Source organism: Eschrichtius robustus, chromosome 7 (assembly GCF_028021215.1).
Source record: "Eschrichtius robustus isolate mEscRob2 chromosome 7, mEscRob2.pri, whole genome shotgun sequence".
In the NCBI taxonomy this organism is placed as follows: domain Eukaryota; kingdom Metazoa; phylum Chordata; class Mammalia; order Artiodactyla; family Eschrichtiidae; genus Eschrichtius; species Eschrichtius robustus.
In genome coordinates, this window is record NC_090830.1 from 89168197 (window position 1) to 89184045 (window position 15849).

The 15849-nt window shown below is 55.4% G+C and overlaps 1 protein-coding gene across 8 annotated transcripts in view; it reads left to right on the top strand.

Annotated features, from left to right (window-relative positions):
• The window catches only part of LDB3 (LIM domain binding 3), a 56851-nt gene that overhangs the window by 27497 nt on the left and 13505 nt on the right, over positions 1–15849 (top strand). For 3 of the 8 annotated variants that reach the window (XM_068548908.1, XM_068548911.1, XM_068548912.1), the window contains one exon: positions 10880–11022. In XM_068548908.1, coding sequence (XP_068405009.1) covers positions 10880–11022 — 143 coding nt within the window. Of the gene's footprint in view, positions 1–1232; positions 2001–7537; positions 7721–10879; positions 11023–15849 lie in introns of those variants that run through there. The other 5 variants (XM_068548913.1, XM_068548914.1, XM_068548915.1 and 2 more) reach the window with 2 other exon arrangements.

The following is a 15849-nucleotide window of genomic DNA, read 5'->3' on the forward strand; positions in this document are numbered from 1 at the left end:
TATTCCATCATCTGGATATAGCAATTAATTTTTTTTTAATTTTTATTTATTTATTTATTTATTTATGGCTGTGTTGGGTCTTCGTTTCTGTGCGAGGGCTTTCTCTAGTTGCGGCAAGTGGGGGCCACTCTTCATCGCGGTGCGCGGGCCTCTCACTATCGCGGCCTCTCTTGTTGCGGGGCACAGGCTCCAGACGTGCAGGCTCAGTAATTGTGGCTCACGGGCCTAGTTGCTCCGCGGCATGTGGGATCTTCCCAGACCAGGACTCGAACCCGTGTCCCCCGCACCGGCAGGCAGACTCTCAACCACTGCGCCACCAGGGAAGCCCGCAATTAATTTTTAAAATGAGTTTTCAACACTGTCCAGGTTAAACACACTGCGTTTGTGGCTACATGTGGCCCCTGGGCCACCAATTTGCACCTCTGTTCTGGAGGATGTTAGAGGCCCCTCTGGCCTGGAGGATCTAGGATTCTGGCATCTGCGGCCCTGGACTTTCCCAGGCACACTCTCTCCTCCATTTCTACATTTCTGGCCGTTCCTTACCGGCTTTGTCCTATGCCCTCGGCTGAGCAGGCTGTGGGCTGAGCCCCAGAGGCCCTGTTGGCGGGAAGTCCTGGCCCTCAGTATGTGTGCCAGCGGCCTTGTGAGTATGCGTTTGCACGTGTGTGCCTGGCTATGCTCAGGCCTAGGTGGGCGGGGCAGTCAGTGGTGTTTGAAGGCTTCTCTCTGGGGACAGAAAAGGGTTGGGAGAGACGGGCAGCACAGGGAGATGGCAGGTCTGCTCACCAAGCCTCATCACGGGGACAGGCGTTCTTCCTTCTTGATGCCCAGCTAGGGGACAGAGACCATGCAAGGCTCACCTGCCTATGGGGTTCAGTCCTGAGAGACAGCCAAAGCAGCCCTGCCCAGCCCTAAACACGTGGGCCAGGGAGAACCCAGAGACCCTCCCCATTTGCCCAGCCTGCCCTCAGGCTCTTTAGCCAGGCCCCTTCTCCATGGCTCACTCAAGTCGGGAACATCAGTCCCTCCATCCTGGTCCTTGCGACTCTGCCTGACCCCCTGGAAAGTACCCCCTGGGTGGCAAAGCCTCTCCAAGCTGAATCCCTTCCTCCCTCCCATGCCCTCTGCCCCAGCTCTCAGACAGGGTGATGGCGGACACACCCCCTAACCCCTTTCTTTCTTCCTTTCTCTCTTTCTGTCTCTGTCTCTCTGTTTCTCTCTCTGTGCCACAGGGAAAGGTTTGAAACGGAACGTAACAGCCCACGTTTTGCCAAATTGCGCAACTGGCACCATGGCCTTTCGGCCCAAATCCTTAATGTTAAAAGCTAAAAAGCTGTCTGGAGCCCCCTCACCCCTCTCAGGCTGGACCCCCTCCTTCCTTCCCCCTACACAGATCTGGCATGTGAGCCACACGGTGATGCTTGAGAATGTATAGCTGTGCTGGGGGGCACCTTCACTAGTCACCTGCAGCAGTTGTGCTCTCTGCCCACCCTAGAGCTGATGGCCGAGGCCCAGCCCCACGCAGCACTGCATCCACTCTACCCCCACCCTTCAGTGCAACCCTCACGGCCCCCCCAGGTAGCCCAAGCCTCTGCTCCCCTGTACAGGACCTTCCTGTAGATCAGAGAGAATGTGATGGGGTTTGCTGGCAGAACACCCCAGAACCAAGGGAAACAGAATGTGTCACTGGTCCATTTCCCACCAACCTCAGCTCCTGGGAGAGGCAGCTTGGCCTAGTGCCATCCTGGAACAAGCTGCCCATAGATCAGGGTCCTGAGAAGAGGCCAATTCCCCGGCCCCCCTCACTCCCTCGTGCCCTCTAGAGCCCAGGCAGCCCGGGACAGGGCTCCCTGTAGAGGAGGAGGAGGCCCCAGGGTGGATGAGGCAGAGGCCCTTCCTGGCCGTGGTGAGATTGGAGCAAGTGTTCTCCTCTCTGTGCTGTGTGTGCTGGCTCCCTAGTTCTCTCTCCTGTACATATAAGCATGCTCATTCTGAAATAAAGAGGATTTGAAATGAACCAAACCAGCCCCAGTCCTGCTGTGCCTGTGTGCATGTCACCAAAGGGGGCAGGTCTGAGATGGGGAGAGGATAAGTACCTACAGAAGAGGTGCAGGGGCAGTGCCCGCCGGGGCTGGGACCTGGTGAGCTCTGCCCACCACTGTTTTCCTGCCCCTAGGGCCCTGCCCAGGGCTGCAGGGCGCAGGCAAAGAGGACGGCAGGTGAGAATCTGTTCTGCGGGCTGGTGGGCAGCCTTAGCCTCCTTCGGGATAGCGTGTGTGTGGACAGAGGAACGGGGTCTGAATGCCCCCACCTCTCCTCCCATACCCAACCACAGCCAGCAGGCCGAGCCATCCCTCCCTCCCCATCAGAAAGCGTGCCACAAGCCCCTGTCCCAGGAAGGCACTGCTCATGCTCAGCCCTGGTCCAGGAGGGAGACACACCTGAACTAAGGAGCGGCTCACAGGGGAAATGCTGGGGGTCCCCCGTGGGCTGGGCCCCGGCTCAGGGGAGAGGAGCTGGAAGGTATGCCTGGTGGAGTCTTGCTCAGGTGGCAGGAAGGAGGGGAAGGCCCTTGCTCCTGGCCTCCACACACCTACGGCCTTGTCCTGGTCCTGAGCATTTGGGAAGGGCCGGGCTGGCAGGCTCATGTCCTCCCCACCCACCTGTCTACCCATCAGCCTCACCCCTGACTGGGGGAACCACAAGCTGAGAACATGAGATTGTTGGCACTTGGCAAATAATGACAGGTGCTGAGGCCCACCCCTCAGGGCTCCCTCACCACCCCTGGGGCTGGACTGGGCCAGAGCCTCGTGCCCACCCCCACTGCCTGGGCACAGACTCTCTTTCTCACCCTGGGGACCTTGGCAATCCCGTCTAGAAGAGCTGGCCAGGGAGACTGTTCTGTCCTGCCTACCACCTTGAGATGCTCCCCTAAGCCCCCCACCAACCTGTTCCACCTTGGCTTCCCGTCTCTTCCTGCCTCTAGCAGTTTGACTGCAGGGCCAAGGTGAAGACCAGGCGAGGCAGGCTGGCTACGGGATCAACTGGGGAGGTGGGGGTGTGTGCTTCTGCCTGTATCTAGGCATCCTGGAGCACACTCATATTTAGCTGACCTTTCATTGAGGACTTCCAAGGCCAAGGGTAGGTTGGGGGTTAGGGGCTGCCAGACAGAGAGAGGCCCCAGGTAGTGGGTGTCCTAAGGCTGGCAGAGGACCTGAGCCAATCCATCAGAGCTGGTGGCCTCCCCATCCCCTGTCCCCATCCCCCTGGCCTGTCGGAGCCCTCTTGGATCCACCTGATTGAAGCCCTGGAAGGCTCTTGTTTGCTTTCCAGTCTGCCTGGTGCCTCCCCAGTGACCCCAGGCTGCTGCATGCAGCACCTTGGGTGGCCCCAGGCCAGGGGTCTGTGTAAAGCCCTCTGGAGTAAATGGGAGAGATGTCCTCATTCAGCATTCCGTGTCCATGGGCATTAGTCAAGGCACTGTGCCTAGCTGCTGTAGGTGCAGAAGGAATCAGAAAGAGCTGATGTGATTGTGGCTGACCATAATGCAAGGCTGATCATGTGAGGTCCAGAGACAGGGAGCGCTCCTCCGACTGGAGGATCAGGGAAGGCTTCCTGGAAGAAGGGGTCTGTGTGTTTGATCTTCGGGAACAGTTAGGTGTGGGGCATGTGCAGTTATGGAAGGCTGCACAGGTACTCTAAGCAGACAGAGCAGAGGTGCTGGGTCAGTGTCCCAGAACCCTGACTTAATCATTTTGGCTGGAATGGAGGGCGTGCAGAGGATGTTATGGTTAGTAGTGGTCTGGAGCTGAAATGCCAGGCTCTGGATTTTGACTGTATTCCGACACAATGTGGAACTAGTGAAAGCTGCAGGGCACCAGTCACACTACAGCCTGTGGGGATCATTGTGGACCGCACAGTTCTTGAGGGGTGTCATCACCTAGACTACAGTGTCAGTGTGGCCCCTGGAGTCATGCAGTGCAACAGCCCTGCTGCAAAGTGACATGGTCAGGGCTGCCCTGAGCAATAGTCATCAGGCTGCAAGGTGGAATGCTAGATAGGCGGGTGGCAGCATGAACAATTTCAACACCAACCACTTGACTGGCATTCTATCATCATCCAATCAACAGAGATGTTCATATTCCATTCTCCATCATCACCCCAGTTATGGCAAACAGCACCCAGAACCATCAGTCACAGCACCTCCACCATCGTCAACATTTCCAGCCTGAGCCCAATGACTACAAACCCCCAGGCCCAGCACCACCACCATCACCATCCCTATCCTTTGCATACATAGTACCACTGTCATCAATAAGAGCATCAACCAAAGGCTACCACAACAGAGCAGGGCACAGGGTTAGCACACTGCACCCTGATGCCAACTGGGTAGAGAGACGGGCTGAAAAGGGGACTGGAGCCAGGCTGTGTCTCTCCTTTGGCCACACCCTCCCCATGCAGCCACCAGCAGTTAATATAGTTGGGTTGGTTTGGTTTTTGCTTTGATGTTTAAGGTGAATTATGACCAAGGCAGGAGGCAGCTATAGAGTCCTAGACCAGGCTGGGGTGATCTAACGGGTACTGTCTTTAGGACTGAAGCCAGGGTCTAGTAAGTTCTCTGCAGTGCTTGCTTTCTGAGACCCACGCCCCACTCCTTGGGGTTTCTGGGGGCTCAGGGAACTTCAGGCAGGAGCTGACCTGGACAAGAACCCAAGATCCTTCAGGATGCTCTTCAGTGCCAGTCCTACCTCCACTAGGCCCTGGTTGCTTGGTGTCTGCAGACAGCGGCCCTAGATAGGATGCCCCTCAGCCGGAACCCCGAGCAGCAGGCTCACGTGCATGTCCTTGGTCCTGCCCTGTGGTAGATGATGAGTTTTCCTAGGGTCACATCCAGCTCCAACTTCACCCCACAGAATCCAGGGTTCACGTGGAGCTATGCCTGGGGAGAGCCGCAGGTAAGCTGGTCTGACGGGATTGGAGCACAGGGGACAGGCAACGCCAATTTCCTATTTGCCCTGCAGAATACTTTCCCCAGCCTGGGTATTTTCATCACTGCTGTCCTCAATTCCCAGAAGCCCACTGGAAGCATGTGGCAGGGTCAGGGAGAAACAGATAAAGAAGAGGGTTGTCCTCTGTCAGGCGGAGGCTTCCCAGGCCATACGTGTCCACGCCATGGGGGTCTGAGCAGCCAGTTCAGTATGGTATCAGGACCTGCAGCTGTTTCTCTGAGGCGGCCGCTTCACAGGCATGGCTTCCAGAAGCCAGGTTCTTTCATGAAGGGTGAGGAAGTGGCCTCATGGAAGGGCCAGGGCTGGGTACCACCACAGGCCTAAGAGCTGGGCCGTCCAAGGCTTCCTTTCTGAACCACTAAGCTGGGAAAGGGCTGGACAGGGCATGGCATGGCCACTGCCATTGTCCACCCTGGATGCTTCCTATGCAGTCACAGAGAAGAATGGTGCGCCTTCCCCTGAGGCAGTCAACTCAACCTTGCCTATTCTCCAGCCCTCTTCTTCCCTGACCCTCTCATGCTGTTTCATGCCTTTCTCTACCATACACTTCACTGGATGGAGGAGAGCACATCACGTCGTGATGCTTTGGTAAATAGCTCATGGCCCCCTGGCATCCCTACCTGGGACAGACCTTTGTAGTACCTTGGTACTCAAAGTGTGGTCCACGGACCAGCATCACCTGAGAGCTTGTCAGAAATGTAGACTCTCAGCCCCACCCCATACCTACTGAGCCAGAAGCTGCATTTTAACAAGATTCCCAGGCAATTCACCTGCATATTAAAGTCTGAGAAGTGGTATAGTGGTTAGGGATCACGCCTATCTCTGCCAGTTGGTAGCAATGTGATGTTTTAGCAGAGATTCAATCTTTCTGGACCTCAGGTTCCTCATCTGTAAAATGAGGATCTTGATACCAATCTCCCAGTGAGGTTGAAAGGATCAAATGGAGTAATGGGGTGCCGCTTATACAGCTGTTTAGTGCAAGGCCTGGCATATGGTAAGCACTCAGAGAGGGAAGAGGATTTTTCTAATTATTTCAAATAAGAATAGAGCCTTTTGTTGGGGAAAGATTCTACTTGACTGATTGCAGGAAGAAGGTTCTTTGTTCCTGTATGAGGGACCACTTGAGGTACTAGGTAAGGCTTCAAATCCACATGCCTCAGTCAGAGCCTGCTGTCACTACCGATAAGTTCTAGGAGCTCGAGCAATTCAATTCTCTCAGTCTGCATTCCTTCACCTATTAAAAAGAATTGATAATACCCACATCAGAGAGTTTTTGTGAGGATTAAAGACATAGGCCTGGCACATAGTAGGAGGTCAATAATTGAATTTCATAGCATAAGGAAAATCATTCCCACCTATAGGAGCTGCAGTATCCTGTCACCATTGTAACAAGTACAGATCTTAGTCCAACAACCCATGTACATTTCTTTGCTTTCCTATAATTTAATTTTTATTCCCTCCCTCATTTCACAGGTGGCTGAAATCTAATCTCATCGACCCAGGCTCTGATGCTTCTCTTGTCTGGGGTGGTTTTGGGGAAGAGGGACTTGCAGAATGCCAAGGAGAGTGGGGTGGGGAGTCTGGGCACCTAGTCCTTGATCATGGTCTACCTGTGCTGGCATCTGCTGGGGTATCTCCATCTGTCTGGTCACACTGGTCCACACTGGCAGAGCAGTCACCCCTCATGTTCCCAAGTACAGGGACTTTCAGATGTGCAGGCGCTCAGGGCCACATCCGTGTCACTCTCAGGTGTGTGGGAAACCGTCTACAACCCCCAGGCCACAGGATGGCCTACAGGTCTTTGGGCTGCCTCAGGCCTGCCTGCCCCTTCACCATGGGCCTGGGCATAGGGGACCCTGGGGTCCTGCCACTTCCCCAGGGTTTGCCCAGAAAACGGGCACAGCTGCCTCTATTCTCGAATCCCTCACGCCACGTTGCCCCTTTTCTAGTCCAGATGACCTTGATCTGTCCGGCATGGTAGCTTTCACCCATCTTCCAGATGTATCATCAGTGCCCTGAGTGCTTCGCAGCCTAAAGCCCAGGCTGTCACAACTTCAGAGCTTAAGCCCTTGACAACAAAATATCTTACCTCTGCTTTTTTCATTATATCATCCCTTCTCAAAGGCAAAGCACGCCTCTGACTAAATGAGGAAGGGTGAAAGAAAGGAAAACAGGATGGGGGAGAAACCTTGGTTGATAATTTAGACTACTTTTTGACCACACTGTTTTTATAATACACGTTGAGAAAGACAAATTAGGAAGTACACAAAAATGGGAGGCAGGGGAATCTCACTAGCCTTGAAAATATTTTTGATGTTACTGTGATCCTCCCTGTGGTCTGAGCCCTTCCCTCTTGGGGTCCTGGGTGGGGGTATTCTTTCCCTGAGCCTGGGGACAGGACTTCTGGAAGATCCTGCTCTGTTGGCAGTAAGGCTGGTACCTTCCACCCAGCCTGCCTCTCCTGCAGCCACCGCCCCCCAGCAGAGGGGCGCCCTTGACCTGTTGTCTTTCTCGGTCCGCCTCATCAGCACCCCTATTGAGCATGCTCCAGTGTGCACCAGCCAGGCCACCACACCACTGCTGCCCGCTTCTGCCCAGCCGCCTGCTGCTGCCTCTCCCAGCGCAGCCTCGCCACCGCTGGCCACAGCCGCTGCCCATGCTGCCACCGCCTCTGCCGCAGCCCCTGCCTCCAGCCCTGAGGACAGTCCAAGGTAACTGGCCCACAGGTGCCAGCCCTGACTGCGGGGAAGGGAGGCAGGAAAGGCCTCCCCCGGGTCCATCTGTTGGCAGCTGTGTTGGGCCCTCAGAAAGGCCCATCCAAAGTGGTTAGGACCCCAGGGCCCTGGGGACGCCAAGGCTCTGCACCGCTTGGTGCTGAGAGTGAAGGGGAAACTGGAGGTGCATTTCAGGGAAGCGCACTGGGACGTGTCACCCTGCCCCAGGGGCACGTGCTCTAGGGAGAAAGGTGAAAGTCACACACACACATACAAAGTTAAATAACAAAGGGAGACTGTGTGGAAAGTCCGTGTTCCTGGAGCTGGGATTACAGAGAAAGAAAGGAAATCAAGGAGGCCTCCGTGGAGGAGGCTGCGTTAGCCCACTGAAGGCGGGTCAGATTTGGGCAGATATTTAGCCACTACCTTGCCTTCTTTTGATGGAGAAGCATGCTAACTCCAGAGGCACCTGGTGGAGTGGGATTTACATCTCTGCTCTACCACTTACTGTCTCTAACCTTCAGAAAGTGACATAACTCCTCTGAACCTCAGTTTCCTCATCTGCTAAGGCATTAATGCAATGCCTATTTTACAAGGTCAGGATAGAAAAAGTGTACATAAAACACCTAGCACATAATATGCTCTCAAGTATTGCAGGTTACTGCATTCCTGCCTGCCCTCATGGATACTCAGCCAAGACGGGGAAGGGGGGTGTTGAAAAGGGTGTGGGGAGGCAGAGGGGGTGGGCTGGACAGGTCATTCTGGAGCCGCCAGGCAGTGTAACAGGCCAGGCAGGCCCAGCTCTTTTTGGGCTGTGTGGAGCTGCCAAGTTGGTGTTTGGTGTCAGAGCCAGCTTTCCCAGTCGCCACACTCCCCTCCCAGGGTTTTGCTGGAAAGACACAGCTCTAGGTCAGGGTGCATAGTTCCCTGGTGCAGCCTGAGGCCCATGAAGGGTCGGCAGAGTGGCCCGTGTGCTGCGCTCCTACCCTCGGGCTCCACAGTGACCCAGGTGGTGCTGAGCCCAGCCTTTCCCCAGCCCAACTCAAGCGTCAAGGGTGAGCCTGGCCCAGGCTTCCAGGGCTCCTCATATCCCAGCTTCCTGGGGGCATTTAGCATGCTGCTTCCCTTCTGCACACCAGAATCTCTTCAGGTAAGGGCCTTGCTCCCTGCACAAAGAAGAAACCTTGAGGAGGATAAGATATATCCCTGCTGTCTAGTGAGAAGATGCCTCTCCAGTCTGAAGGGGGTGCTTTAGATGCTGCGGCCCCGTGGATGGTCTAGCCTCATCCCTGGGGCCCCAGCCCTGCTCAAGGGCAGGCTCCAGCACCCGCTCCAGCCCTCCGTGTCTGGGGGCCCTCGGGACTCCCTCAACAGGACAAACCCTTCCTCTGCTTTGCCTTGCAAAGAGATGTGAGGCCTGGGCGGAGGTTGGAGAAGGACCTGGAGGGCTCCCAGCATCAGGCTGGAGCAGAGGGGGCCAGGGGACCACGCTCTGGGCCCAGCTACCTTCCCTTCTTGCACACGGGCTGGGATGGAGCTAGAGGGAGCCAATGGGAGACAAATGGACACCCAACGTGGCCTCAGAATTCTTGCTGGGTATCTTAAGTCTCTGCTTGCGGCCCCAACACCAGTCTCTGACAGAGGACCTGTAGCTCCTGGGATGCTGGGAAAACATCCTCCACTGGTGGGAGAGTCTGGCCTTCTCCTACCACAGTGAAAGCTGGGCACCTCTTGGACACGGCCTCTTTCTCTTCCATGGAGGCTCCTAGTCCACTGGTCTTAACAGGGGTATGTCAGAGAAGGGCAAGCCCAGGGAGGGGAGGCAGTATCCTCATTCAGCCAGAAACACGGCAGCTTGGCATGGCAAGCCCCCAGGTCTGGGACACTGGCTCTCTGAGACTCATTCTTCCTCCAGTTGTCTGGGACATCACCACAGACCCTTCTGAATCTATTTAGGAACCTGGCGGTGGGTTCTTAGCTCAGGGCAACCCACTCCCAGAGCCCTAGTGAAGAAGGTATTCCCTTATCCTGTGACTCTGCCCAGCAGAAATGGGCAGGCCCTTGGCCCATGAGCAACAGGTGGAAGGCAGGCAGGAAGCCATGGGTGGGCAGGGGTCAGTATATTTTAAGGGGCTCACTTCTCCAGCACTCCCATCAATGCCCCATTTGCCCTGGGGGTGGTCATGTCATCCCCATTAGGATGTGAAAGATGCAGGGAGAGACCAGGGACATGTTCTATAAGGTTTCATTAGTTTTAAATGAAAAAAAAAAAGGGGGGGATTCACTGACTAATGGAATTGGGAAACACTGGATCAGACAAAGTTAAACAGACTGCTTAGCTATAGGAGTTCTTGGAGCCTTTAGTTCTCTAAGAGGAGAGGCCAAGCACAGCATTTCCTGAGGGCAATGAACTGGAACTTTTTTGTTTTTCCATCTCTTTGGTCCCATGGTCCCTGGGTCACAAGTGGGAAAAGGCTGCTTAGGCTTCTTGGCAGCTATTCCACTGGGAGGAGGGCAACAGGAATCCTGTATGGAAGAGGAGCCTCTATGTATGTGGGGGGGGGGGGGGGTCTCCTGGCCTCCCATGAGACCTCCCCGGAGCACTCTTGCCCAGAAACCTGAGACTTTGCTGCTCCCTCCAGCAACAATAGAAAGGGGGAGGGGGAGGAGGCCAGGTGGTCTGAGGCTATGAGGTGCCCCCAAAAGGTCGGGAGGTGGAGAGAGTAGGGTAGCTCTGAACATCTCCATCTCCCCTCTCTCCGTCCTCTGCCCCCTTCCCTGCCCCAGCCTCCCCCCCCACCATTCCACAGTCTCTACCCAGGGGTTGAAGTGTTTTCACTGCTCCTCCTGTCTGGCTGGTGCCTCTCCTCCCTCTCTCCTAAGGCGGTGGCACCAGCAATGGGCTGTATTTCTCAAGGTGTCTCTGCTGCTCTGACCAGACTCACCAAGACTCAGCACCCAAGGAGCAGCTTCCTCCCCCTGAGACCTCCATGGTCTTTCCTTCACAGCCTCTGGCAGCTCCCCAGGGACATCTTTGTCAGGTTTCCTCCTGAGAGGCTCCTTAAAGATCTGGGAGCCAGCCTGCTGTGGCTCCAGGCCCCAGGGCCCGGGTGGGGCTGTCCTTCTGGCTGTTAACTCTTCCCCCCTTGGTTCCAGGCCCCAGGCCTCTGCCTACAGTCCCGCTGTGGCCACCTCTCCAGCACCTGCCGCCCATACATACAGCGAGGCCCCAGCTGCCCCTGCACCCAAGCCCCGGGTCGTCACCACTGCCAGCATCCGGCCTTCTGTCTACCAGCCAGGTGAGAGGCAGAGTGGGAAGGGAGGCTGTCTAGGCTGCGTGGGCTCCAGGGGTCAGCTCCAAAGCCCCATCCCCCTGAAGGATGGTGGTTATAGAGGTGCTGCTAATGAGGTTTCAGCCTTCCTTCCTCCAACTGTGGGCCAGAATCCTATGGAAGCTGCCTCTGGCGCTGGGGAGACAGGTGGCCAGTGCCAGGCAGGGATGGAGCCTCCCAGCTCTCGGGAAGAGGACATTCCTGCCTGGGGATTTCCAGGCTCCAGGTAAGGAAGAGAGGGTTTAGAGGGGAGGGGCTTGTTCCTCCAGGAGTCTGGATCTGGCTCAAGGCAGAGGATAGGCAGCTGTAACAAAAATGCCACGGGCTTTGAACAGACCTACTGCATAATGTGATGCTGGGCAAACTGCTCACCTATCTGGTCTTTGGTTTCTTCAGCTGGGACAGGCTAATTAGAGGCATGGAGAGCACATGTGACAGGCAGGAGAGTGGCCCACACAGGGTCTCCCGGTGGCTGGCCTCACTGGCTGTCTGTTCCATCACTCTGGTCCCCATTCTCATCACTGCGGGGACGAGGGCTCAGCCTGTGTCTTCCCTTTTCCTAGGCAAAGTTGGGCCTCTCCCCAGAGCTCCAGGGCGGTTCTCGGGCTGGCTTAGACCCCTCCTTCCCCTGCATGCCCCTGCTCAGTGAACTTAAGGGAAGATAAGACAGGGACTGAGGCAGGAAGCACCTTGCTTGGGGGAGTTGACTTGATGTGCAGGGCAGAGGAGCCACAGTCAGCCCTCTGTTTTATAAAATATACTCTGACATTAGTGCTGAGTGTGTAGTCGTGGCTTTAGCATCAGACTCTGGTGCCAGGCTCCGCTTTGGTATCTAAGGCAAAGTACTTCATCTCCCAGGCCTGTATTTCCTCGTTTTAAAAATAGGCATATTATGTACACCTGGTGCTCTGGGGATGAAATGAAGCACCCAGCACAGTGCTTGGCACACAGGAGGTGCCCTTCTCTGTCTCTTAAGAGGCAAGAACACAAAGTTCTGAGGTTAAAAGTCCACAGTATTAGGAAGCAATTTGCAGCGGGCTGCTGTGGTGAAAAATCTCGGATGGAGGTAGAGGAAGAAGCTGCTCTGCGGAGATGGGGGGCACAGGAGGGAGGGTGATAAGGAGTTTGGAGGAGCAGCGGCGGATGGAGGGGGCGCAGGGAGAGTATTTCCGCCCGGGTGCGGGCTCCGCTCCCAGGCAGGTCCTTCTGGGCATCTTCCGGGGCGGGCCCCGGGTTTCGGCGCCCCGGCCCGGGCCGCCGGCTCTCCTCTGCAGGCCCGCCAGGGGGCGGCACGGCTCCGGGGGCGCGCACCGCCGGGCCCCCGCTGGCGCCTGTCTCCTCCTCCTTCCGGCACTGGAGCCCGGGGCGGGGCGAGACTTGCAGGAGCCCCGGAGCTGCGGGCCTCCGCTGAGTTCCCCGGCCTTGCAGACGTTAACTCATTCCTGACCGGAGGGAAGGAGGCAGCTGGGCGGCACGCGCCTGTGCCGGCCTGCCTCTGCCCCCTCTCCTGAGGGTGGGGTCCCAGGGAGGCTGGCAGGTGGTCTTGGGAGAAACGAGGATCGTGGACCCGGGCCCCTCCCCTCCTCTCCTCCGCCGACCCCGGCCCCGGGGAGAGCGGGGAGCCCGCGTGCCGTCCGAGCTGCAGCTCCCCGCGAGGGCTCCTCCGGGTCCAGGGTGGCTTTCTCAGCCCAGATCTTATCGCCTGCGCCGAGGGTGGGCAGCCGCTCCCCGGAGCACCTGGGGCCCGGGAGAGGGCCGTGGGCAGAGGGCCCCCACTCCCACCCCGACTCGCGGGAGTCGGGGGAGCCAGGCCCGACCTGGAGTGAGTCAGAAATCACCTTGTTTAATTACACATTCCCGAGCCAACGAGTGCGATAGGGGCCTTTTGAACTTGCCAATTAGAGATGAAATATCACCTTCTAATTTGGACGGGCTTTATTCCGTCAAGCAGAAATAGCAACAGCCCAGGGCTCGCAGATGGGATATCAAGTCTCTCTCCTGGCACGTCGGGGATGGTGGGGCCAGCCAGGCTGAAGGGCGCAGAGGGAAGGGAACTGGGAAGCAGCTGCTCCCCGCGCCCCGATCCCCACCGGGGACCTGATGGCTGAGGGAAGCTGCCGGCCTGTGCCTCGAAGAAGGGAAGGGCCCTAGCTCTGGAAGGGTGTAGTCTTGAGCAAGGAAGCAGCCCACCCGGGCCCAGATGCCGGGTGCCTCTGACCTGCTGAGAACTTCGTGTTGTGGGGATTTAGAAAAGGGGGGTGGATCATGGAGTCTGGAAGGCCTTCCGAGGAGGGAAGAGAATGGCTGCCAGGCAAAGGGAATAGGGTTAGTATTGCTGGAGGGAAGCTGGAAGTGGGCAAGGGCCCGATTTGGAAAGGGTGTGCTAAAGCTTGTTTTGCTGCCTAGGGAGTGGTTAAGCAGGGATTCTGGAGTTGAGACCTGCTGCCTGAGTGCGAGTTTCAGCTCGGCGTTTCTTAAATTCTCCAAGCCTCAACTCCTCTTCTGTAAAATGGACTTGAAAATATTATCTGCCTCATTGGATTGCAGCGAGTATTACATGAAATAGTGCACATAAAGGCCCTGGCATGTGGAAGCAGTCAGTACTTGGTAACCGTTGTTCTGATTAGGACAGCACTGTCTAATAACAATACATTTTCTAGTAGCCACAGTTTTTAAAAAGTAAAAGGAAGCAGGTGAAATTAATTTTAATATATTTTATTTAACTCAGTATATTCAAAATATCATTTCAATGAACAAGCAATATAAGATTATTAGTGAGATATTTTACTTTCTTTTCTTGTACTACGTCTTTAAGAATTGGTGTGTATTTTATATTTATAGCGTGTTTCAATTTGGACTAGCCACATTTCAAGTGCTTAATGGCCACATAGGGCTATGTATTGGATAACACAGGATTAGGGCTTTCATTCTTAATCAGAGATCCCCCCACTTTACAAAAAAAAAAAAAAAGGAAATAAGATCTTGCACAGAACCCCATTATTCAGAGAGGGCTGAAGCTGCTCTAGCATTTTGAGACCCTCTGTTCCAGGCACTTGGGAGCTATGCAAGCTTGTTAGGGAGGGAGACAACACCTCAAGTATGGGCTTCACAGGTTTACTAGTGCATGCAACATGTCACTCCAGTAGGTCCCCACCCTGTGAGGCAGGCAGGGATGTCATACCTACCACCACTGGTGATTAGACTCAGTCCCAGGTTACTGACTTCAGGGGTGTCACATCTCCCACCGCCTACATCCCACAGTCTCCCTGGGGTGGGATCCCTCAGGTGACCATCAAGCTGTGAGATGAGCGGACAGTTCATCTGGACCATGAGACCCAGGAGTCACTCTCCTCACCATCTTCACTAACATTTAATGACACATACACAGTGCCAGGTACGAGGCTAAGCCTTTAGAGTTCTTCTCTCCCATCATCCTCATAACAACCCTGTGAGATACTGAGAATTATTATAGCCATTTTTAGACGAGGAAATTTGGGCCTAGAGACGTTAAGGAACTTGCCCAAGGACACACAGCCAGGATGTTGTAGAGCTGGGACCTGAACCCAGGGCTCTTGATGACTGTGCTACATGCCAGACCATGCAGCCTCCTCCAGGTTGATAGGTACTCCTCCATAACATGGTGCACCCAGATCTTCTGGAACTTGGACTCATGTTTTTTACAGAGGCAGCTTGGGGTGATAGAAAGAATGGTTTTGGAAATTCACTCTGCCGCTTACTAGCTCTGTCTGAGCCTCAGTGACCTCAACGGTAAAAGGGATTAACCCAGATGACCTGTTATGTGCCTAGCCTACCCTCTTAGTAAGTGGGAAGAAGATTTCCTTATGGAGAAAGTTTTACCTTTGGAAGCCAGCGTCACTCCCAGGATGGCTCTAGGGCAGGGCTGGAGAGGGTTTTACCCCTTCTGCTTTCAATAACACAGGCCTGGTCCCTATCCATTCCCAACACAGGGGTTTCCATGTCACCCACCTCTGAAGGGCCAATCACCTGGGAGTAGAAGGTATGGGGTTGGAGCAGCAGGCCACAGGCCACCTAAGGTAATCTAGGGGAACCAGGTGGGGAGAAACCGGGAACTTTAGCCCTGAGAATGTCCTTCCTTTCCAGGCTGGAGCCTGATGGGGGCTGCCTCAGCATCTATCAGCACAGTCCATTCACCAGGCCAGACTCAGGAATGGGGAGGGAGGCTGCCCCAACACACTTCCTGGGGTAGGGGGAATGAGACCTCTTTCCAGAGGAACAGACTGTAAGCTGAGGTGAGGCTTCTGGAACCTCCCTCCCTAGGAGGGGAAGCTGGTGAGACCATGTGTGCCGGACACAGCTGGGTCTGCCCCGGCTGGCTTTGCAATGGGAGGCAGCAAAACTTAGAAACCTGGGTTTTGAGGGCCCAGGCCTCAGAGGGCTTTGGGTGAGCAGCTGCTATGCTCCTTTGTGTTGCCGCCCTAAAAGAGTTTTCAGCTCTCAGTGGGCTGGAGGAGGGGGTTCTAGAAGCGGGGCAGTGCATTCTCATCCTGCACTCTGGCTTCCTTGGTAACCTCCACGCAGTTACTCAGACATACTCTCAGTTTCCACCAAAGTGATGAGGGGGAGCATGTGTCCCCCAGAGGCAGCCACAGGCTGAGGGAGCAGCTACACCTAGGCTCTGTCACCCCAGCATCTCTGCCCAGCTTCCCTCCGAATGCTGCCTTCAAGACCCACCACCCAAATCAAACCAAAATGGAAGTTCCCCCCAGTACAAATCAAGCCAAGCTGTTTTTCAAGAAAATGATTGTAGCTAAA